Source organism: Fundulus heteroclitus, chromosome 22 (genome assembly GCF_011125445.2).
Source record: "Fundulus heteroclitus isolate FHET01 chromosome 22, MU-UCD_Fhet_4.1, whole genome shotgun sequence".
NCBI classification, from domain to species: Eukaryota; Metazoa; Chordata; class Actinopteri; order Cyprinodontiformes; family Fundulidae; genus Fundulus; species Fundulus heteroclitus.
Genome location: NC_046382.1, coordinates 2,179,369 through 2,204,705, shown reverse-complemented (window position 1 = coordinate 2,204,705; position 25,337 = coordinate 2,179,369). Strand labels below are relative to the sequence as shown.

General features: G+C 43.9%; 1 protein-coding gene across 1 annotated transcript in view; it reads left to right on the top strand.

The window, feature by feature from the left end:
- Nucleotides 1-25,337, top strand: part of LOC118557085 (NLR family CARD domain-containing protein 3-like) — a 33,775-nt gene continuing 8,438 nt past the window's right edge. Inside the window, exons 1-6 of the mRNA XM_036126178.1 lie at nucleotides 1-89; nucleotides 310-435; nucleotides 7,472-7,550; nucleotides 7,710-7,935; nucleotides 22,798-24,574; nucleotides 24,700-24,873. Of these exons, the coding sequence (XP_035982071.1) occupies nucleotides 1-89; nucleotides 310-435; nucleotides 7,472-7,550; nucleotides 7,710-7,935; nucleotides 22,798-24,574; nucleotides 24,700-24,873 (2,471 nt within the window). The remainder of the gene's footprint in view (nucleotides 90-309; nucleotides 436-7,471; nucleotides 7,551-7,709; nucleotides 7,936-22,797; nucleotides 24,575-24,699; nucleotides 24,874-25,337) is intronic.

Genomic DNA, 25,337 nt, shown 5'->3' with positions numbered 1-25,337 from the left:
ATGGATCAGCCTGAGGACAGAGAGGAGGGAGTCCCTCCCTCTAAAAGCACTCTGTGTGGGGAAGCTGAGAGCCAGAGCCACGCTCAGAGGTGAGATCAGCATCTCTAAGTGTCCAGAGCCCTTTTCACACAGCGTTCTCACTATATCAGGCCAGAAGAGACCAAGTGGTCCTGAAGCTGCTGCTGGTCCTCTTTGCTGCTTCATCCAGACTGAACACAGCAGCTCAGCTCAGTTAAACAGGTCCAGAATGTGGGCTGGTATGAAAACAGAACCTCACAGAATGTGTTTTGATCTCAATGTTTCTGTCAGGATCCATCAGAGACTGAAACCAGAACCAGAACCAGAACCAGAACCCAGCTGTGTGTCCTTTAAGAGCGACAGGTCAAAGGGTGGTCTCATTAACTTCAAATCTCCAGGACCTGCATCCTCAGAGAGGTGAGCTGTATCTAACTGCTGTAACTGTGGAAACTGAGTCAGTCTGAAATGTTTTTATTCCAACATGTGTTTAACGTGAGCTCAGCTCTTTTTCCCACATTTCTATGTTCATATGTGAAGCGGTGTGTGTTGGATGTTCTCCAGAACCACAGCAGTGAAAGTGGAAAGAATGGATGTTGGTGGAGGCGTCCTGGATGCTGCTACATCATGTTTAACAGCTCTGGGCTCTCATTGACCACATCCAAAAGTTTTGATGTATGAAAATAAAACCTTATCTGTAAAAAGTGTGGTCCTAACGGTGGCTCTGACCCAGGCGTACGTTAATCCTGGAGACGGGGAAACTGGTGCAACAGATGATGAAGTGGGGAATTGCAGCCAGACTTCATCATGGTTCCTCTCAGACGTTCAGTTTCACTCCATATCAGCCTTTAGCACTGGTGCCAGACTGGGTGGTGCCCCCCCCCCCACACACACACACACACTTTATGGCCCTGCCTGAACTGTTATCTGGCTCCACCAGAGATTCATGCTGAGAGGCTGTGACGATGTTTCTCTGTCTCTCCTTTAGGTTGTGCTCCTGCTTAGTCTAGAAAAAGACCAAACCAAATGTTTGCGTGTTTTGAAACCGGGCAGCATCCAAAAACCTCCCCAATAAAAAACAACAAAAAAACAACATGCCCAAAGAGACAAAAACGAGAATTATCCCCCTGTACAGTTAACATGTGTGCTTCAATGATACTTTGCCAGATTATATTTAAACAACACATGCAGTGTTTTTCACAAAGACTGCAAATAACAGCTGCAGCTGCAGTGAGCCACAGCACAGCGCGGTGCGCACCGATGGCAGGACACTATGTGGAAGAAATGCAGGCAGATGAAAACAATAGTAATGAGCTTCTGTGTTCATGAGAACTTCTTTAAAATAATAGAAGAAAAATAAAAACAAGGCCTGTGGAAGCAGCTTGGCGAGGTTACTGTCAAGATCCTCTGAGTTGTGGACTTGTTTCAGTTAATTAGTTGATTTGCCTCACCAGCCTGTATTTAAGTTCTCTCTGTTTGTTTCCCCGTTGTCGGGTCCTCCTGTGTTCTCCCTGTTGCTGTTGCTGCCAGAGGTCTTGTAAGTTTAGCGCTCATTAAAATTCTGCTTTGTTTTCACCACCATCCTGCCTCTGCCTCGTTGCCGCCTAGGTCCATGCCACCACCACATCATGACAGTTACATAATCTACACTACAACCAAGTAGAAAAAAAAACTTTGATTTTATTTTTCTGAATTAAATAAGGAAATGTTACAGCGGCCAAATCCCATTTACAATGTGTCATGGTTTTCAGGTGTTTAATCCACATGCAGAAGCACTCAGGGAAACAAGTCAAGGTTTAGCGGTTTTATTAAATAAACAGAGTAGACCTACGGTACGTCGGAAGATGATGGGATCTAAGAAGCGCAGGAGACAAAGAGAGACGGCAGGATGTCAGGTTCTAGAACGAAAGGAAAGGGATAGTTCTGTGCAAGGACTAGGTTTGATTTGACCTTTGGTAGGGACACTATTGGCCCAAAGCTTCATTGGTGTGACGTCATTGGTCCTACGCAATATGCACGCTCCAATTTTTTGATGCTTGACTTCAGCGTCAGGGCGTGTTTCGTCTGTCTAATGAGAAAAGCAGCATTTCTTGCTACATTTATACACATTTTATAAGCACGGCACACATTAGATGCTTTTTGTTATGTTTAAAGCATCACTGGATCTGATTAGATTAGATTAGATTAGATTAGATTCAACTTTATTGTCATTACACAGGTACAGGTACAAGGCAACGTAATGCAGTTTAGGTCTAACCAGAAGTGCAATAGCAGCAAGTGCAGGATAAACAATGGTTCCATAAGTACCGTGTCGATTGGGACTTTTTTCTCACTTTGAAAAAGTTTGGATTTGAACTTACCAGCAAAAGAGACAGACAGTAAATATGTGCCAATTAAACCAAATATAGTCAAAATATGTCTGTTGTCTAGATGTATCCTGTATTTTCTTTTGAAGATATAGAAATGCACAGAGATACACCCTACCCTCATTTTGTTTTTTTATCTAAGATACTCTGCACCATAAAACACAGCAAAATTATACATTCAAGGGACTGAAAATAAACTTCTTGTATTTACTCTACACTGGAAGTAGAAATGTGACTGACACTGACAGCATTTCAAATGTTAAATTTAAACTTCAACAAATGTACAACTGGGTTGTAGTTGCTCTCTTTAGCCCATTTCATGTAGGTTAAATAATTGCAATAATAGCAACAAAATATGATAAAAGGGAAACCCTCACCTTTTCTTTTTCAGACAGCTGTGGCTAAGAATCTGAATTTTTAACAGCCTTCAGTCTTTGCTTTTCCATCTTTCCAGCAGTCTTCAGAACTCCTGCCTGGCACAGAATATTTCGTTTTTAAAAATATATTAGGTTTCTGTTGATAAATGTAGAGGCTGAACACCTGCTGCTCCACGCCTCCCTGCTCATCAGCAACCACCTGCGGGAAGAGAGGGAGAGGAACGGCTGCACCGTCTGAACAGCAACAGCGCATTACAAACCTGCAGGTCAGGTCCTCAACCACACAGGCATGCCACATGAGTGTGATGTGCATGATGCACGGAAACAGCGCATCGATCCACACAATGGCCCTGTTGCCCACGATCTCTCAAACAAACATAGCGATTTGCCCACATAGCCCATTGCTATCAAATTACAAGAATAAAAGGAAGAAAAGTCCTAACCCTGCACACCAAGGTTAACTCCTAACCCTGATTGGCGTGAACAAGTCTGCGGGATGCTGGTGAGGAGGACAGAGATTCCCAGGTTAGGGCGCTGTGTCTATGTAAATAAATAAAATGTCAAATAATTATGCCAAAAGACCGTCCGTCTGTCCGTCTTCTTCCGCTTATCCGGGGTCGGGTCGCGGGGGTAGCAGCTTCAGTAGGGAGGCCCAGACAATTTATGCCAAAAGACAATTTTTTTAAATCAAAGCAAAATCAGTTGGGCACTGAATCGCTTTCTTTGCTCATCTCCCATGTTAGACACCGAGCTACAAAGCAAGTTTATTAGGACCACACCCTTTTTCAGTGGACCGGTTAGGCAACCTAGTAGCCTGAGGCCACCTATTTTCTGACCACCGCCCTAGTTAATTTTATACTACAGCACTTGTTACTGGATCGGTAAATTTCTAGAAACTTAAAAGTCCCTAAGGGTGTTGTTTATTAAAGGTTCGGCTAAAGGCAAACTTTTAAGACCTCCTAAATAATTTTAGAAACATGCGGCACATCTGTTTTACAATCATTAAAGAACACAATAAATGTTGACCCAATAATTGAATGTCCACAAATTCCTCTAGAATTTTATATTCTAGATATGCTGTGCTGAGAATCAACAGCACAGTAGAGAGATTACTTGGAGCGCTGGAACACTGAGGTAGCAGTAGAGTCAGCAGTGCAGCAGAGAGACGCAGACGTAGGAAACTCTGACAGACAGACGTGGGACAGACAATCTCTGTCTGACATGCGTGGGAAGGTTGAGGAAGGACAGGCGGTGAGGAGCTGACTGGAGTGAGTTCATATAGGGAGGCTTGCAGGTGGAATGAGTCCAGGACAAATGAAGGTTGAACAGGTGTGGATGATTAGGCAGAATGAAGACAGAGCTGGGCGGGAGAAGGAAGGTGCTGGAAAGGCTCAGGTGCAGCAGGCAGAATTGCACCCTGACAACATTTAATGTCCAAATTATTTTATTAATTTGTGAATAACATGGAAGATGGACGAGTTCACCACACCACTGATTTTGAGGTACCTTGACAGTCCTTACACATTTTAACAGATTTTTGAGTGCATTATATGAAATAGAATTTGTCAATAAACACAAAGGTAATTATATATAAAGCATACCGGATTATAAAGCACACCATCAATTTCTGAGAAGATTTAAGGATTTTAGGTGTGTCTGAAAATCTGTACATCCTAAACCGGTCTGTACATCTCCTTTTTAAATAGGGGGACCACCCCCTATTTAAAAAGGGGGGCCGGAGGGTGTGTTCCAAGTACAGAGGAATCACACTCTTAAGCCTCCCTGGTAAGGTCTATTCAGGGGTTCTGGAAAGGAGGGTCCATCGGATAGTCGAATCTCGGATTCAGGAAGAGCAGTGTGGTTTTGGTCCTGGCCGTGGAACACTGGATCAGCTCTAAACCCTCAGCAGGATTCTGGAGGGGGCATGGGAGTTTGCCCAACCAGTCTACATGTGCTTTGTGGATCTGGAGAAGGCATTCGGCCGTGTCCCCCGGGGGATCCTGTGGGGGGTACTCCGGGAGTATGGAGTACCGGACCCTTTAATAAGGGCTGTCAGGTCTCTGTACGACCGGTGTCAGAGTCTGGTCCGCATTGCCGGCAGTAAGTCGGACTCGTTTTCGGTTAGAGTTGGACTCCGCCAAGGCTGCCCTTTGTCACCGATTCTGTTCATAACTTTTATGACCCATAACCCACCAAGGTTTGGGTAAGGAACTGTTTTTATCTGTTTGAACATCCTTTGATATGCTCTCATTTGTGGACATTTTCTGTTTTTAGTTTCACTCTGTGTTCTGTCTCTCTTTAAGGTCTGTCGTGTTTTTTCTCTCCCCTCCAGCGCTTCTCCCCCCTCCCTCTCCTGCTTTGCTATGTCTTGTCTTCCTGACCACTTTCTTTATAACACCCAAACCCTGAAAACCATGGATCTGGTAAGCTGGTCTCTCAATGCCATTGATACATTTTTTTCAACGGTTAGGCAACAAAAGGGGGACCTGTCCGGTCCTGGTTTGACTCATTTTGTGGGATACACCCTATATTCTTGGATGGCAAGCGGTGTGTCTTTCGACTTTGTCATTCCTGGACGTGGAAACGTATACATGTTTGGATTCATGATACTTGGATTTCTACTTATTGGATTTGGAGGATTTTTGATGTATCAACAAATACAGCAGATGCCGGCTGCATGACGTGATCACTAAGGCAGTGAACGGACAGACCTGAAAGGTGGAGGAGCAGAGCCGAAAAGCTGGCTGTGCTGGTACGCAGACTGGCTTTGGTGGTTGAACTCAAAGGGGTGATGGGATAACATCTGGATATAAAGTGCGGAAAAGCCCAACCATTTGGAAAATTGGATTTACCATTTGGAGCCAGCAAAAGACTTAAAGCTGACAGGAAAGTCAGTGCAGCTTGCCTTATAACAAATAAAGTATTTGTATTATGCCTCCCTTATCAATGACACTCCTGGATTGTTATGGTGAAGAAGCTCAGAACTCACTGCCTCACTCAATCACTGCCTGCCAGAACGCCTCTTCCTTTCTTGCTACCTGCAAGTTTTTCCTCCTAGTGATTGTAGCGCTCAGCCAGCTGATCCCGTGAACCTGTTCTTTTCTGCCTCACTAATATGCTTTACTAGTGCTTGTGCGTGCCGCCTGTTTCAAGTTGTTACTGGGGTTTGTGTGTCTCACTGACTGTCACTGAGCTCTATTTATTTACTGGAGTGCGCATTGGCCGTGTATAACACACGTCACTGTGAAGCCACCAGCCGCCATATTGGTACTCCCTATTTCCCCCCAGTAACTAGGGAATATGTGCGCTACAGCATCAAATAACGAGGATTTTCTCATGTTCAGGGGGGGCTTAAGACTTTTAAAATGTCAAATGCCATATACTTTATGTTATGTTCTAAGACTATCAAGTACTGAGAAAGTCATGTACTGAGATATTTAGCATGTTATTTATTTATATATATATAAATAACATTTATAAATAACAATATACAAAAACATATATATACATATATGTATACATATAAACACACACACACACACACACACACACACACACACACACACACATATTTATATATATATATATATATATATATATATATATATATATATATATATATATATATATTATAAGTAACATGTAAAATATTTCAGCACCTAATTTCCTAATTTCCTAGTAGTTGATGGTGTTAGTACATCCACTGACTGTAGAATTACCTGTGAAACGTTTTCACACAGCCAGAAAACTGCTTGTTGTTGCAACCAAATCCTGTGGGATTCTGGGAGAGTAGGGAGGAGCAAGATGGCGGCCAGTGACTTCAGTTTTTCAGGCAAATCAGCACTCCAGTGAATAAATAGAGATCAGGGCTCACTCTGCCCTCACTGGGGACTCATCGGCAACATCTTGTCAACTATGTCTGCATGTATCTTCTGGTCCCCAGTCCAGACTGGTTTTCAGCCTGTACTGCCTTTCTGACATCTACATCTCTTACAATAAACTTTTAAAACACACTGTGTCCAGAAAGAATATTGGGTTCTCAGATACCCATTCATTTCAGTACATTCTTAGACTTAGACTTAGACTTTCTTTATTGTCATTTTGTAGCACAGAGTGCATACAGAACGAAATTTCGTTTTTTTTTTCGTTTTTTTTCTGGCCAGTATATACCCGTTGCCGGCATGCACATTGCGTTTCCCTGTCTCTAAACACCTGACCTAAATAAATGGGTGACTAAAAAGCCTCTGCAGCATTTGAAGGCTCCTGAGGGGTTATGCAATAATTTGATTTAGGTGTGCTGAAGCAAAGACACATCTAAAACATGCAGGATAGTGGGCCCTGAGGACCAAGGTTGAAGACCCCTGAACTAAACCACCTCAGATCTGAACATCAGAACCTGCTGGATGTTCCACACACTGTCCTGATGAGCTGTGTGGACAGAACCTTCATCTCCACTGACCTCAAGCTCTGGGTCACTGTCCCCACCACCATCAGCTCTATTGACAGGGTGGACAGGTGTAAAGTCCCAGTTGAAGACACACATTCTAAAATATTGGATGGATGGTTCTGATCGTTCTGGCATTCATCCTTTTATTTAATATTCCTTGAGCTTCATGGTACAAGTACTTGTACCATGAAGCTCTTCCTGATTCATCTGTGAAAACTGCTGGATGAATATTTCCTTCCTTCCTAATTGTTCTGGTTCCTCCACAGAGTGGACCAGCAGAACTCAGAGGTTCCCAGAGGTCCGTCTGCCCGGCAGCATCAAACCCAGCTGGACTCCATATTTATGGTCTGTACATGTACAACAACTACTTTTCCATCGGTTCTGTTCAGTCGTCTCCATGCTGGACTTTGTGGACCAGTGGACCGTCAGTCTGTCCAACATGGTTCTGATGTTTGGATCCATGATCTCAGTCTGATGTGTCCTTCATATATGATTCTGTTCCAGCTGCTGGAGGACAACATTGTCACTTTTGTGAAGAAGGAGCTGAAGAAGATCCAGAAGGTTCTGAGTCCAGATGACCCAGACTGCTCAGAGAGTCAGAGAGATGATGAGGAGGTGTTGGAAGGTGAGGATGAAGAGCAGAGGAGGAGCAGCAGAGAGGCTCTGATGAAGATCACTCTGAACTTCCTGAGGAGGATGAAGAAGGAGGAGCTGGCTGACCTTCTGCAGAGCAGTAAGAGCATTTCTACAAAGATTTAACCTGATGGATAAATCACACATTTACTGATGTCTGAAGAGATGGAATCACATTTATTCACATCAGAACTTTAGAAGATCATTTTGCTTTCACCTTTTCATATGTGTACCCAGGAGCCTTCGGGTCCTTTTTGGGCATTTTCGTTCTCAAATCAGCACCCGAGAATGTCTAAAAGAGACTAGACCTCTTCTCTTAGCATGTTCCAATTACATTGACCAGGTTTCTTCGCAAATAAATAAGCAGAAAGCAGGGAAAGAGTTTGAGTAAGGTCAGTAGAGGAACGGAAAAGCAGAGAGTTTTTTCAGCGACCACCTTTTTCTTCTAAATTTATTTGTATAGCACATTTTCGTACAAAGACAATGCAAAGTGCTTTACATGATAAAAACATCCGAAAAATGTAGACAGAGGGTGAGTTTGTTAGGTTGTTCTGTAAAATAACTATGAGGGACAGGAGAACACAAAGCATCTGGTTTTTAGTTTAAGGACATTGGACACATCAAAGCAGAGCTTCTTCACTGCAGAATGAAAATAACTTTAAGTGCAGTTTCCACCAAAAACCTGCAGAGAAATAGCTGAACTTTATATTCATATATATTTATATTTGTTTTTTTACTTTTTTTGGTATATATTTATAGGAACGTTTGGTTCTAGTTCTGTTCTGTGGATGTCTTTGCAGTTCTTAATTTGTTTAGCAAAAAAAGTTTGACTAAAATATTACATTGTTCTGTACACCGACAGAGTTTTTTTTCTTTAATTTCTTAACTTAAACACTTAATATTCGTAATAACTATAGTTGCAATATATTCTTTCACTTGTACTGTGCAGCTTAACTCTAGATGTAGCTTTTTTCATATTAATTAATCTTGTGCATAACTCCGGTGTCTAGGCCGACCTGGTTTTGCAACTGTCACACCCAGATTCCCTCACTGGGGGACAGTAAAGTTTTTTGAATTCTAATAAATTGGGAAAATATTTTTTTTCAAAAGTCAGTATTTATTGTGCCTGAATTTAGATTAGCTGTTTACCTTTTTGATGAACGTGTCATTATTCTTATTGTCCGTTTGTGGACTACAAGAACGAAAAGAGTTTAACTTAGCCCTGAAGAAAACTGGAAGGGTTCTGTTTTATATGAATAGAATTATGTTTTCAATCTAGAAATAATCCAGAATGTAATATGCAAGTGAAACCAAAAAGGGCTGAACTTTTAACATTTTGATCCTAGAACTTTTTAGTTATTTATTTATTTATTTCTATTATTCATAAATAAGATTAAGTAATTATGTGAAAATGCTGCAGAAAAATCCAGTTGCTTTGTTTTTTACTTTTTTTGGAATGCAGAAAATGTGAAATTCTTTTTATCGAATACTTGATTAATTGTCAGAATATTAATATAATAATCGGCTGCTAAAATATAATTGTTTATGACAGCTCTAACCCTCATGCCATGATTACAGTAATATTCTCACCCCAGTACCTGTTCTCTTTTTGGATATGGAGTTCCCCCACTACCAGTTGTCCCTTCCAAGTTTCCCACAGCACAAAAAGCTGTTTATGAGACAGAGAGGAGTATCTCGCAGCAGGATAATATTGTAATCGCCACCCCCTCCAAACTTATGAACGACCGTTCTGACACCCTCAACAAAATGGTGAGTGAGAACTCTAAGAAAATTGATTAAAACTATTGGAAAATAGGTCTGAAAAAACTGTGGACTTTGCATGTAAAGAGATAAAGAACACCCAGAAGAAAGTACAGGCAATCAACACCCGCCTGCAGGAGGAAAAAGAAATGGTCGAAAAGCTAAAAAACACATTCATGAGTTGGAAACCTTTTCAAGAAGATGGAACCTTAAGCTCTACGGAGTTGTCGAGGACCCAGACGAAAATGTCAAGTAAAATGTAGTGAAACTGTGTTAAGAAATCTTTCAGAGGTAGCTGAGAGACCAGGTACTGCTGTTGCTGTGGATGTCGCTTACCGTCTGGGCAACCATTTGCATATTAGTTTGAAACATAGAACTATCATGGAGCGGTTTTCACTGAGGTTGTATAAAGAGGCCATCTGGAGTGTTGCCAAAAATCACCCGACTTTATTTCAATCTGAAAAACTCACACAGAAAGAAAAGGCAATTAGAAGAATTTTATTGATACAATATTTTAAGAGTTTGGCGCTCAGACCTCGGCAGGAAAAATTCACGCTGAATTATACTTCAATATGCATTAGCAGGTGTATGAGAATAGGGATATTTCCCCCCGGGTCTGAAACTGGTGGTGGAGTGGAGATAAACAAAGTTTGTTCAGTCCATATGCTGAATTGTTTGAGCTAGATGTCCAACTTGATAAACACAGGTTTGCATAAACTGTCCATGATGAGCAAGCATGAAGCGACTGTGGAGAGGAAAAACTCCCCTTTGGGAAGAAACCTCTGGCAGAACCAGGCTCAACATGGCGGTCTTCTGTCGGACCGTTTTAAGGAGTGACTGGGAAATCCGTAAGAGTCCAGGAGGAATTACACTCTGATAGGGACGAGGTTGAAGGAGGACCGTAGGAAAGCCAGACGGAGCTGCTACGATGGTGGAGAAGGGGATGGAGGTGGGTTGAATCCAGTCATCAGAATCCAAACCAGACGCGGCATGCCACCGCTTGCTCGCTGAGCAGAAGGCTGAGATGAGGATGTGGAGTTCTTTTAAGATGAACCCAGGATGCTGATTGGCTTCGAGGAGGAGCAGTTCAAAGCTGATTGGCTTGTGTCGGAGGCGGATGAGTCCCTGATTGATGGAGGTAGGCAATAGAGTTTCTTCAGTCTGAATTTTCGCTTAAGCTGTATTTCAATCTGAAAAACTCACACAGAAAGAAAAGGCAATTAGAAGAATTTTATTGATACAATATTTTAAGAGTTTGGCGCTCAGACCTCGGCAGGAAAAATTCACGCTGAATTATACTTCAATATGCATAAGCAGGCGTATGAGAATAGGGATATTTCCCCCCAAAAATTGCAGAGGTCGAGGCCGGTGAATCAAACAGGCCGGTTGCCTTGAAGGCCTACCAAAGTTGAGTGAGATGAATGGGGAGATGAGGGGAGGTGTATGTTGAGGTGAATGAATAGAGATGGTCAGTCTCAGGATGATACTTGGAACTGAAAGGCTTGCAAAGGGGAACGTCTAAATCGAAATACTTGGACCTCAGCAGGAAACATAAATCAGGAAACATGATTTATACTTTAACATAGATAAACAGATGTATGAGAATAGGGATGTTCCCCCCCAAAAAAGCTGAGGTCCAGGCCATGCACGTGATGAATGAACAATCATAGCAGGGAGCATGGTGGGAAGCATCCAGGGGACATGGGAGGGAACACAGGGAGCATAGAAGGGAACATGGCAGAGAACGCAGGGAACACACAGGGAGCATGGCAGAGAACGCAGGGAATATGGCAGAGAACGCAGGGAATATGGCAGAGAACGCAGGGAACATGGCAGAGAACGCAGGGAACATGGCAGAGAACGCAGGGAACATGGCAGAGAACGCAGGGAGCATGCAGAGAACGCAGGGAATATGGCAGAGAACGCAGGGAATATGGCAGAGAACGCAGGGAATATGGCAGAGAACGCAGGGAACATGGCAGAGAACGCAGGGAGCATGCAGAGAACGCAGGGAATATGGCAGAGAACGCAGGGAATATGGCAGAGAACGCAGGGAACATGGCAGAGAACGCAGGGAGCATGCAGAGAACGCAGGGAATATGGCAGAGAACGCAGGGAATATGGCAGAGAACGCAGGGAATATGGCAGAGAACGCAGGGAATATGGCAGAGAACGCAGGGAACATGGCAGAGAACGCAGGGAGCATGCAGAGAACGCAGGGAATATGGCAGAGAACGCAGGGAATATGGCAGAGAACGCAGGGAACATGGCAGAGAACGCAGGGAACATGGCAGAGAACGCAGGGAATATGGCAGGGCAGGCTGCATGCAGACCAGTCCAAGCGGATGCCAAACTGCACCAGAGTTGCAGCGGTTTAACAACAATTGTTATCAATTGCTGAATTTAAAATGCACTTCATACTCCAACCAGTAGGTGGCAGCAATGCCACCACAAGCCCGGTGGCTACCGGCAACACCAGAAGAAGAAGAAAACGAAAACAAACAGTAAAATGAAATACGTTCGCCTGAATAGAGGACGAACATGGGTGAATACATATTACCTGAGCTGGCTCCGAACGCATTAGCGAGTGAATGAGAGAGTAGATCCGGCTGAAAAATTGCGGCCGGGACGAGCGGCAAGGTGGCGCCGCAAAGCCGATGAAAACCAGAGGAGGTCCCGGATGAGTCGGCGGATCTGCGAACCAAGAGCCAGCCCCACGGGATCAGTCTGAGAAAGACCCCGGCGCGCTATGAAGCGAAGCTGACCGGAACTTAGGCAGAGTTGGGACGCGTCTGCGTCGCTTGGAGTTCTTTGCGGCAGGAATCGGAGCTGACGAAAACAGAGGTCGGAAAGCAAGATGTGCAGCTAGATGGTATTCCTATGGCAGGAGGATTTCAGGATAACTTATTATCCCTTGAATCCAGTCATCAGAATCCAAACCAGACGCGGCATGCCACCGCTTGCTCGCTGAGCAGAAGGCTGAGACGAGGATGTGGAGTTCTTTTAAGATGGACCCAGGATCCTGATTGGCTTCGAGGAGGAGCAGTTCAAAACTGATTGGCTTGTGTCGGAGGCGGATGAGTCCCTGATTGATGGAGGTAGGCAATAGAGTTTCTTCAGTCTGAATTTTCGCTTAAGCTGCATGTGAAGCTAACCTTTGTTTTAATAAGGACCTGTCTCAACAAGTGAAGAATGCAACCAGAGACAACAGCAGAGGTTTGGCAGATAAACAGCGACAGTTTAGAATAGTTTACAGAATTAATTACACTCAAACCTCATCAGCAAAGCTTGGTTTCCAGAATACTAACAGAAGCTATGCCTGTTAGCTCCAGCTGTTTTAAAAACACAGTGAAAACACATTAAGTCTTTCTGGGGTCCACATTAAAAACATACAATAAAAAGCACAGTCACAAATATTACATTTCCAGAAATATCATTTCTCAACACACCGTAGTTTAGAAATGATCAGATAATACACAAAAGAACAAGTGAAATAAAACAGCCAACAAAACAAATAAAATAAAACAGTCAATAAAACAAAAACACTTCAAGGCATCAAATGGAGTCTCAGATTCTTTTTAAAAGATAATTTGCAATGAGTGCAGCAGATGTATTGAGGTAGATTATTCCAAAGATGCAATGATCTATATATAAAAGATCTCTTTAGAGCAATGGCTTTTGGACCTGAAAAACAAGCTACCCATTACTGGAACCTCTAGTGTTGTAATCATGAGCAGAATTACTAAAAACAATTTGTGAATGTATAGAAGCTGGAACATTACTGCTCGTGATTGACTTGAACAGCATAAGTGTATTAAAAAACAATTTGTTCTCAACCATAAGCCAGGAAAGGCGGCCATGCATCTGGTTGACATTAGCTCTAATGGGTCAGTACCAACCATGCTACCTTGTTCTGAACAACCGCAAGCTTTTTAAGTTCCCCTCTAGCAGCAGATGTTCACACTGTAGAGCAATAGTTAAGATGATGTTACTGATTCTTGACCTTGCTGCGGTCACCCCAGGTTATTTTACTGAATAATGTGGTATTTCTATTTTAGACTTCTGTGGGAGTAAAAAGACTCATGGAACCAGAATTATATTTACCATATTTAATCTAAAAGGCAGAGAAAGGCTTCATTTCAGTACTGTTCTTTTACACAACAACACAGACGTCATTTCTGGACGTGAGAGAGAGAGAGAGAAAGAGACCCTCATGTTCATCCTTCACCCAGACCTTATATAGGATCAGATGTGTTACACCCATTCAGGGGCATTTACAGCATGATAACGGTGTTCTGTTCATTACATAGGTGGAGAGGACTGCAATACATATGTGTCCCAGCTGATACATTTATCCAATCAGTGATTCTGTCCATTCTTTTTTTTGGGGGGGGGGATTTTTTTGCGGCTCTAGTGGCTTGCTTTTTCCAAAAGTAGGCTGACAGGAAGGGGGGTAGAAGAGGGGGAGAGACATTTGGCAAAGGACCGTGGGTCGGATTCGAACCCGGGTCGACCGCATCGAGGACTAAGGCCTCTGTATATGGGTCGCGCAACCCGCTGCGCCACATGCATGCCCGATTCTGTCCATTCTTAGTATGTCAGGCTCTGGGGTCACACAATCTCTTACAATGACATAAGACTAGATTCTGAACTATTTGACATAAAAGGGGATGGGCTACTAAAGAGCACCATTTCCTTGCTGTACTAATTGGTCTTCAAATTTTCAGAACAATATAATTAATGTGGTGAGACCAAGACAGAGAACACTCTACCATACCATGAAGGAGTTTGGCACTTTCAACTTGTTGAACCGTCAAGTCACAAAAATGTAAATTTAGCTTTGGGCTTGTGGACAGCTTGTGCCTTGAACCAATCAGCATGCACTTAGTCTTAGAGATGTTGAGGTCCAGTTTGTTACTCACCACCCAATCATATACAACATTCAGTTATCTGCTCAAAACCTGATTTAATTCACTGCATGAAGGTGCAGCATAATACAAAGTGGTATCATCTGCGTACAGGACAGTTCTGGCACATTTTTTAGCCCAAGCTAGATCATTAGCAGAGATTGAGAAAAGTAAAGGACCTAAACAGCTGCCCAGTGGAACTCCACACTCCAAATTTCTTCTTCTGGAGAGGCTGCCATTCAGATAAACCTTTTTGTGGTCTAAGAGACAGATTGCTTTCAATCCACTTTATTGCAGAAGAATTAAAACCAAAAAATGTAAGTGTCTGAGCTAAAGTATGGTCAAGAATGTAAAAAGCAGCACCAAAATCCAGGTACATAACACCTACCAACATAGAATTATCTATTGCTTTAAGCCACTCATTAGTCATATGAATCATTGCAGTAGAGGTTTAGTGGCCAGCCACCACATGGACATCAACTTGTTGATGTCCATGTGGTGGCTGGAAATATAAATTCACAACCTTTATCTTTCATTATAATGCTCTTAATACACCCATATGATCTAATGTTGTGTGAAGTTTTCATAGTCTGCCTTAATTGAGATACTTTCTCAACATAATAGTTATTAAAATGATTAGCAATATCATCTGGCTTTGTGAGAACAAATTCATTTGATTCAACAAAGGGTGTGCACACAATTGTCTTCCGACCCATGATTTAATTTAAAACATTACATATTCCTCTACTATTGTGCCTCACCTCATATAACCTTTGTTTAAAGTAGTCCCTTTTTTTTTTACCTTATTTCATTTTGAGATCTGATTACGTAGAGAACAGTATTTCCACCTGTCATCAATAGATCCAAAGAGCACAAAGACTTTTTTAGCAGAATCTCTCTCTGCCATTAGCATCCTAAGACTAAGGTCAAGCCAAGGGGCAAACCTATTTTTGACAAGAAACTTTTTTTAAGGGAGCATATTTGTTTATAGCATCCATAAACATTTACATAAATAAATCCAGTGCCGCTTCAGGGTTTTGCTCACTACAAACCATATCCCGGTTTGAGTGTGATGCTGATTCTATTTCAAATATTTCTGTCAAAAACTGTTACATATTTGGGTATAAATATTGAGCAAAACGAGACATAAAGATGCCTCAATAATTTTAATCCTATAATTGAAAAAACTGAAAAAAATAAACCTATGGCTTCTGCGTGATTTAGAAGAATTCTGCTCTCAAAGCTGAAGGGATATTGCGGTTAACTTATGCTGCCCAATCATTGGATGTAGAGACTCATACAAGCAAAACTATAAATAGAGCCCATTTAGATTTTGTTTGGAAGTGTTGTACTCATTTTCTAAAGAAGACTGCTTTGATTAATGATTACTTTAAAAGGGGACTCAACTTTGTTGATTTCACAACAATAAATCATATTTTCTGTGACAGACTGGTGACCTGTCCAGGGTGTACCCCGCCTCTTGCCCATTGAATGCTGGAGATAGGCACTAGCACCCCTCGCGACCCCATGAGGGCTAAGCATGAGGGAAAATGGATGGATGGATGGATGAAATAATACTTTGAATATAAATTTGGATAAAACATTATTTAAAATGTCCAACCTCTTTATGGAATGCAATTCCTCATCATATATTCACCATGGTAGGAGGTCGCGATTTTTTCTTACTTTGCAATTAAATTATTTATAAAATTCTACTTAAATTATTGGCTCTTCACAAGCAAATGCTGTTGGCATGGTCCCTAATTTACAAGCACAACTTCAGCCCACATAAAGGATTCATATGGAATAATAAATGTATTGTATATAAAAATAAGTCAATCTTCTTTCAAAATTTGGTTGATAATAAATTCAATACAGTAAGACAGCTTGTTCAATCAGGAACAAGCATAATCTGTACAATTATGCTGAATTTTTACAACATTGCGGATTTCCTGTTCCTCCAAAGGAATTTTCTATTGTTTTCGATGCCATCCCTTCTGGTATAACTTCTCGTCACAGAGGTGTATTTGGTAGCTATACTCGACCTTCCTTTCCCCTAGTCACTGACACGAACATTGGAAAGACTTGTGTTTTTTTATCATCTTTACATACCAAACAGAAGAACAGGACAATTCAGAATCTTTTTCACCATCTTCCTGCTCCTACTGGTCCAGTTTTGTTGAGAACATTTGCTGGAGTAGAGTTTGGCTGTTACCACACAAGTTAATTGTACTTTCTGTGATGTTTAAACAGAAACAGCAGTTAATTTATTTTGGTATTGCCCATATACATTTTGGAGTAATTTTTCTCACTTTATTATAGAAAATTTTTACCCTCACTATTATTTTTTGATCGGAAAATGTGTTATTTGGTCACCATGGGTATGACAACAAGCTACAATCTCAGTTTTATTTAATTAACCTGCTTCTTCTGATTTAATTATTTCTCACACCTAGATGCAAGTTCTCCAATCATAAGCCAAACTTCACATAGTTTATTCTGTATGTAAAACATTATATCTCTTCACTACAAGATAGTAAATTGGAAAGCATTAAAAACCTGTCATCTCTTTAAAATGTTTAATTTATTCCAATAAATTTGATGTATTTTATTTGAATGTTGTTTTAAACCCCATTTTTGACTTATGGCATACTCAAGCTGTATTATGACGTTATCCTATTTTTTTATTATTATCTGTCATGATTTGTCTTAGATGAACCCGGACTGAGCACACACACACACACACACACACACACACACACACACACACACACACACACACACACACACACACACACACACACACACACACACACACACACACACAGAGCTGGTTATGGTGCAGGAGCTGGCCGACAGGAACGGAGCGGGGAGAAATCCAGAGATGATGTGCTAGACAGTTCTAGGGAGAGCGGGGCTGCTGGAGTACAGGGGCAGCAGAAGATCCAGGCAATGAAGCAGCGAGCAAACTTGGAGCACAGGGAAGGCAGGAAACCCAGCAGCTAACAGAGGCTTGACTTGAGGCACAGAGGAGGCAGGAAACCCAGCAGCTAACAGAGGCTTGACTTCAGGCACAGAGGAGACAGCTAACAGAGGCTTGACTTCAGGCACAGAGAAGGCAGGAAACCCAACAGCTAACAGAGGCTTGACTTGAGGCTCAGAGAAGGCAGGAAACCCAGCAGCTAACAGAGGCTTGACTTGAGGCAAAGAGAAGACAGCTAACAGAGGCTTGACTTAAGGCACAGAGGAGGCAGGAGAATCCAATAGCTAGCAGAGGCCTGACTTGAAGCACATATGAGGCAGGATGATCCAGCAGCTAGCAGAGGCCTTACTTGAAGCTCAGATGAGGCAGGTAACTCGGCAGCTTGCTGAGGCTAACTTCAATCTCAGACGAGGCAGGAAACCCGGCAGCTAGCAGAGGCCTTACTTGAAGTTCAGAGAAGATGCAGGAGAATCCAATAGCTAGCAGAGGCCTGACTTGAAGCACATATGAGGCAGGATGATCCAGCAGCTAGCAGAGGCCTTACTTGAAGCTCAGATGAGGCAGGTAACTCGGCAGCTTGCTGAGGCTAACTTCAATCTCAGACGAGGCAGGAAACCCGGCAGCTAGCAGAGGCCTTACTTGAAGTTCAGAGAAGATGCAGGAAAATCCAGCAGCTAGCAGAGGCCTTACTTGAAGCTCAGATGAGGCAGGAAACCTGTCAGCTAGCTGAGGCTAACTTGAATCTCCATGGTGGCAGGAAACCCAGCAGCTTGCAGAGGCTTAACTAGAGGCACAGAGGTGGCAGGAATCCAACAGCTAACAGAGGCAAACCAGGCTGACAGACGTGAAGTGAATGGAGACTGATGCGGACTGGACCTGGCAGGCTTGGTGGTAGTAGTGACTGAAGAAGAGCTGGCGACCAGGAGCAAACTGAAGGGAGCTTATGAAGGGAGGCTGGCAGGTGGAGTTAGTTCTGACTGATAAGTGCCTGACAGGTATGACTGATTGCTGAGGGAGTGGAGGGTGAGCTGAGTGACAGCAGGAGGAACTGAAAAATAACAGAAAAAAAACAGACCAAAACTAAACCATGACATTATCAGTATTTTTTTGGTGGGGTTGTTATGTTTCAGCTTGAAGTATGCTGTATTCTGTGATACTTAATCTCAATAAAGATTGGATATAAAGTAATCTTCTGCTTCCATGTTGCAGGCAAAGGAAACACCATTATGTAAAAGTCATCGCCCCCTGTCAGCAGCTAATGCCTCTGCACCCTGTCTGGTACTTTTACCCCAGAGAAGCGGTGGCACATTGAATAACTTCTTTTGTAGTGAATTAATCTTGAAAGACAATTCTATACTTTAACACTTTGAATCTAAACAAACTACACAAATAGTACAGATCTGTATTGAGGCTCTATTAACAGGTATCAACACGGGAAAAGAGAAGAATGAGACAAGAATACTGGTCATGTCAGTCTTTATAGAAGCCAATCTCCTCCTACAGCGCCTCTCATTGCGCCAGTAGAAACTGGTCACCACTTGGGTATTATCTGGGAGACTGTGGAATAGCATGGATTCCAAGTTTATCCAAGTGTACATACTGCCAGGAGATAACTGATCATTTCCTTTAGTCCCATATATATATATATATATATATATATATATATATATATATATATATATATATATATATATATATATATATTTTTTTTTTTTTTTTTTTTTTTTTCTTCCGGCGGCGCCCCTGGCGGCAGCAGCCGAACACAGCTCTGTACCAACTCGCGGACTTTTTGCATAAAAATGCATAAAAATGCCGCCAAACTCGCTGGAAACCACTCATCTACCCAGCCGATCAGTACTTGACCGCGAGCGCCTGTTGGAGTTACGATCAAGTTGTGTTTTTGGACTTTTAAATACCACGCTCGACTGCTTACGTGACTGTGGCGTCCTACGGAGACCAGCCCCGGAGGCCTGTGAAGCGGCGGCCTCGACGAGCAGCTCACGCCGGAGGAGAGCGACGCGGAAGCGGTGTAGCCGGCCGAAGAAGCGCGGGTGCCGAGGAGGCTTAGCAGCGAGGCTAAAGGCTAACCCATTCAGACCGCCGCTACCATCCATCTGGCTTTCCAACGTTCGCTCACTGGACAACAAAATGGACCATTTACAACTCGAGCTCTCTACAAAGAGGGAGTTCAGGGACTGCTGCGCTCTCATTCTGACCGAAACATGGCTTTCATCATCAATCCCAGACAACGCCGTTAGCCTGGAGGGGCTAGCTACTTTCCGCGCCGACAGACAGACAGACAGAACTCTGCGGTAAGTCCCGAGGAGGCGGACTCTGCGTTTACACCAATAACACCTGGTGTAAAAATGCTAGATTAGTCACAAGTCTCTGCTCTCCGGACATTGAGCTTATGATTATTAGCTGCAGACCTTTTTATCTGCCTAGAGAGTTCACTGTTGTTATCATCGCAGCGGTTTACGTCCCTCCCAGCGCTAATACTAAAGATGCTATGGGTGTACTCAATCGGACTATCTCTGAGCTGCAATCTGCACACACAGAGGGTGTTTTCATCATTGCTGGGGATTTTAACCAGGCAAATATGAAAACTGTTCTCCCTCATTTTTACCAACACGTGGATTTTGCAACTCGGGGAGAGAACACTCTAGACTTAGTCTACACAAACATTAAAGGAGCATTCAGAGCAGTCCCCCGCCCCCACCTGGGCTCTTCAGACCACCTTTCTGTGATGCTATTCCCAGCATACAGGCCCCTGCTGATCAGAGCAAAACCAACAGCGAGGCAGGTGAGGGTGTGGACTGAGGGAGCAATGGAGGCGCTCCAGGACTGTTTTGAGTGCTCTGACTGGAACATGTTCAAAGCTGCTGCAACTTATGAGGACAAGATCAACATTGATGAGTACGCCATGACTGTGTCAGCCTACATCAACAAATGCATTGAGGACGTCAGCACCACCAAGACCATCATCACCCGAGCCAACCAACGACCCTGGATTACTGCGGAGGTCCGTCAAGCGCTAAAAGCACGGAACTCAGCCTTCAAGTCTGGAGACAAGGAGGCATTGAGGACAGCGAGAGCCAACCTGAACCGTGCCATCAGGCTAGCAAAGCGGAACCACAGTCAGAAAATCCAGGAGCTTTTCCATGACGCCAGCAACACCAGGAGCATGTGGAAAGGCATTCGGGCGATCACTGAATACAACACGCCCTCCCCCCCGGTGGGTGAAGTTGATGCTGACTTCCTCAATGGACTAAATAACTTCTTTGGGAGGTTTGAGGCACTAAACAGCACTCCAGCAGTGAAAGCTGTTCCCCATCAGGAAGAGGAGGTCCTCTGCCTTGACACCGCCGACGTGTGGAAGACTCTAAGGAGAGTCAACCCGCGGAAGGCCCCAGGCCCCGACAACATACCTGGGCGGGTGCTCAAGGAGTGTGCAGGTCAGCTGGCTGGTGTCCTCACAGACATTTTTAACACCTCGCTGGACCAAGCCACAGTGCCTGCATGCTTCAAGTCTGCCTCCATCATTCCGGTGCCAAAGAAACCTCAAGTCACCTGTTTCAACGACTACCGGCCTGTTGCACTGACTCCCGTCATGATGAAGTGCTTTGAAAGGCTGGTAAAGGAACACATTGTCTCCAGTCTCCCCCCAACACTCGACCCGTTCCAGTTTGCCTACCGACGGAACCGCTCCACTGAGGACGCCATCTTCTCTGCTCTTCACCTGAGCCTGGCACACCTGGAGGAGAAGAACACGCACGTGCGGATGCTGTTTCTGGACTTTAGTTCAGCGTTCAACACCATCATCCCACAACATCTGGTGGGAAAACTGGAGCATCTGGGCTTCAACACACCCCTACGAAACTGGCTGCTAGACTTCCTCACCAACAGACCTCAGTCAGTCCGGGTCGGACAGAACACCTCTGATGTCGTCACCCTCAGCACGGACTCCCCTCAGGGCTGCGTCCTGATCCCCCTGCTGTTCACCCTGATGACACACGACTGCGTCCCCAGGTTCACCACCAATCACATCGTGAAGTTTGCAGACGACACAACGGCGGTGGGCCTGATCAGAGACGACAACGACCAGGACTACAGAGGGGAGGTGGAGCAGCTGGTGGGCTGGTGCAGAGACAACAGCCTGATCCTGAACGTGGAGAAGACGAAGGAGCTCATCGTCGACTTCAGGAAAAACCGGCCTCACCATGTTCCACTGCTCATCAACAACTCAGCTGTGGAGGTGGTCAGCAGCACCAAGTTCCTGGGGGTGCACATCACGGACAACCTCACCTGGACTGTGAACACCACGTCACTGGTGAAGAGGGCACAGAAGCGACTGTACTTTCTGCGGAGGATGAGGAGAGCCCGCCCGCCCCCGCCCATCCTCACAACCTTCTACAGAAGCACCATAGACAGTATTCTGACCAGCTGTCTCTCTGTGTGGTGTGGAGGCTGCAGTGCCTCCGACTGGAAGAACGTGAGGAGAGTGGTGAGGACAGCAGAAGGGATCATCGGGGCTCCTCTTCCCTCCATTAAAGACATTTTATCGCAGCGCTGTGTGTCTCGAGCCCGTAACATCATCAGGGACCCCTCACACCCCCACCATAGACTATTCTCCCTGCTGCCCTCTGGAAAGAGGTTCCGCAGCATCCACTGCAGGTCCACTAGGTTCTGCAAAAGCTTTTTCCCTGCTGCCATCAGACTGTTGAACTGCTGAAGTACAAAAGTGTACCACACTAGATTCGCTGATTTGCACATTTGCACATTGTATCGTATCCTGCAAAATTGATGCTGCACCTTAACCGGAAACGTACTGCAAAACTGTGTACAATGCAACTGTCTACTTTTAAATCACTGCTGCACCCTACTGCATATTTGTCTACATTTGGTTTACATTGTTTACATTTCAACTGCCTACTGTTCACTGCTGCACTTTATCCGGAAGTAAATTGAAATTTATCCTGTAAGTGACTGCGATTGATCACTGCACTTTATCCTGTACTGTAATTCACTGCAAGGTATCCTGTAGAGTTACTGCAATATTTCTGAGCTGTGTGAAAACGAAATTTCGTTCTGTATGCACTCTGTGTATACAAAATGACAATAAAGAAAGTCTAAGTCTAAGTCTAATATATATATATATATATATATATGTATTACACATTTGTGATGTACAAAATGCCTGTGAATTATCTGTTATTTTGCCAATAACTGGTTTCAAGAGCTCCAAAAACCTTTAACTTCATGCAATATCTAATAGTTTCTTTCCTGGCTTTACTTTCTGTTCATTTAGAACATCTTACTACAGTTCAGCATAAACTGAAATCTGGTCTGAAGAAGAAGTTCCAGTGTGTGTTTGAGGGGATCGCTAAAGCAGGAAGTCCAACCCTTCTGAACCAGATCTACACAGAGCTCTACATCACAGAGGGAGGGACTGGAGAGGTCAATGATGAACATGAGGTCAGACAGATTGAAACAGCATCCAGGAAACCACACAGACCAGAAACAACCATCAGACAAGAAGACTTATTTAAAGTCCCACCTGGAAGAGACCAACCAATCAGAACAGTGATGACAAAGGGAGTGGCTGGCATTGGGAAAACAGTCTTAACCCAGAAGTTCACTCTGGACTGGGCTGAAGACAAAGCCCACCAGAACATCCACTTCATATTTCCATTCACCTTCAGAGAGCTGAGTGTGCTGAAAGAGAAAAAGTTCAGCTTGGTGGACCTTGTTCATCACTTCTTTACTGAAACCAAAGAAATCTGCAGCTTTGAACACTTCCAGGTTCTGTTCATCTTTGATGGTCTGGATGAGAGTCGACTTCCTCTGGACTTCCAGAACCAGGAGATCCTGACTGATGCTACAGAGTCCACCTCAGTGGATGTTCTGCTGACAAACCTCATCAGGGGGAAACTGCTTCCCTCTGCTCGCCTCTGGATAACCACACGACCTGCAGCAGCCAATCAGATCCCTCCTGAGTGTGTTGGCATGGTGACAGAGGTGAGAGGGTTCACTGACCCACAGAAGGAGGAGTACTTCATGAAGAGATTCAGAGATGAGGAGCAGGCCAGGAGGATCATCTCCCACATGAAGACATCAAGAAGCCTCCACATCATGTGCCACATCCCAGTCTTCTGCTGGATCACTGCTACGGTTCTGGAGGACGTGTTGGAGACCAGAGAGGGAGGAGAGCTGCCCAGCACCCTGACTGAGATGTACATCCACTTCCTGGTGGTTCAGACCAAAGTGAAGAAGGTCAAGTATGATGGAGGAGCTGAAACAGATCCACACTGGAGTCCAGAGAGCAGGAAGATGATTGAGTCTCTGGGAAAACTGGCTTTTGATCAGCTGCAGAAAGGAAACCTGATCTTCTATGAATCAGACCTGACAGAGTGTGGCATCGATATCAGAGCAGCTTCAGTGTACTCAGGAGTGTTCACACAGATCTTTAGAGAGGAGAGAGGAGGACTGATCCAGAACAAGGTGTTCTGCTTCGTCCATCTGAGTGTTCAGGAGTTTCTGGCTGCTCTTCATGTTCATCTCACCTTCATCACCTCTGGTGTCAACCTGATGGAAGAAACAAAAAGAACCGCTAAGAGACGCAGACTGAAGCCTTTTCATCAGAGAGCTGTTGACCAGGCCTTACAGAGTCCAAATGGACACCTGGACTTGTTCCTCCGGTTCCTCCTGGGACTTTCACTCCAGACCAATCAGAGACTCCTACAAGGTCTGCTGACACAGACAGGAAGTAGCTCACAGACCAATCAGGAAACAGTTCAGTACATCAAGGAGAAGATCAGTGAGAATGTGTCTGCAGAGAAAAGCATCAATCTGTTCCACTGTCTGAATGAACTGAAGGATCGTTCTCTAGTGGAGGAGATCCAACAGTCTCTGAGTTCAGGAAGTCTCTCCACAGATAAACTGTCTCCTGCTCAGTGGTCAGCTCTGATCTTCATCTTAGTGTCATCAGCAGAAGATCTGGATGTGTTTGACCTGAAGAAATTCTCTGCTTCAGAGGAGGTTCTCCTGAGGCTGCTGCCAGTGGTTAAAGCCTCCAACAAAGCTCTGTAAGGACACAGATTGTTGCTGCTTTTATTTCTGATAGTGAGAAGTCTGCTAATGAGGTAAATAGTGATTCATGTTTGCTTCAGTTTATGTATAATATAATATATATTTCCCCCTGTCTCCTCAGACTGAGTGGCTGTAACCTCTCAGAGAGAAGCTGTGAAGCTCTGTTCTCAGTTCTCAGCTCCCAGTCCTCCAGTCTCAGAGAACTGGACCTGAGTAACAACAACCTGCAGGATTCAGGAGTGAAGCTTCTCTCTGCTGGACTGGAGAGTCCAAACTGCAGACTGGAAACTCTCAGGTACAAAGTTCTCCATCTTGATGAAACCAGATTTCTGCCCATTACCTGCTGTCAAAGATAGTCTAAATGTTATTTTAATAACAGTTTCGGTAACTGTTCTTGTCTGACCTTCATTCTCTATGAATATAAACCACTGCTTTATTCTTTATCTTGGCTTCATTTATTGATTCCATCAATGAGATTAAAGTTATCTAAACATCAGAACCATGGTTCTATTAGGAACACCAGGTTATCTTTGGTATTTTAGGCCCAGCTTAAAGCCAGCCCCTTCTGCAGAGTTTAGTCCCAATTACACTGGCTCATAATCGAGAGACTGGGTTTTTGTTGCCCTGGCGAAGAGCTGGGTCAAACTGTGCTGCTTTAGAGCAGTCTTGAGTGAATGCCCCTCTCTTCAGTGATTGGCTGCGGGGCGATGAGGAGAAATGAGAAGGTTTGCTCTGAGGAAGTCCAGTTAAAGGGAAGAG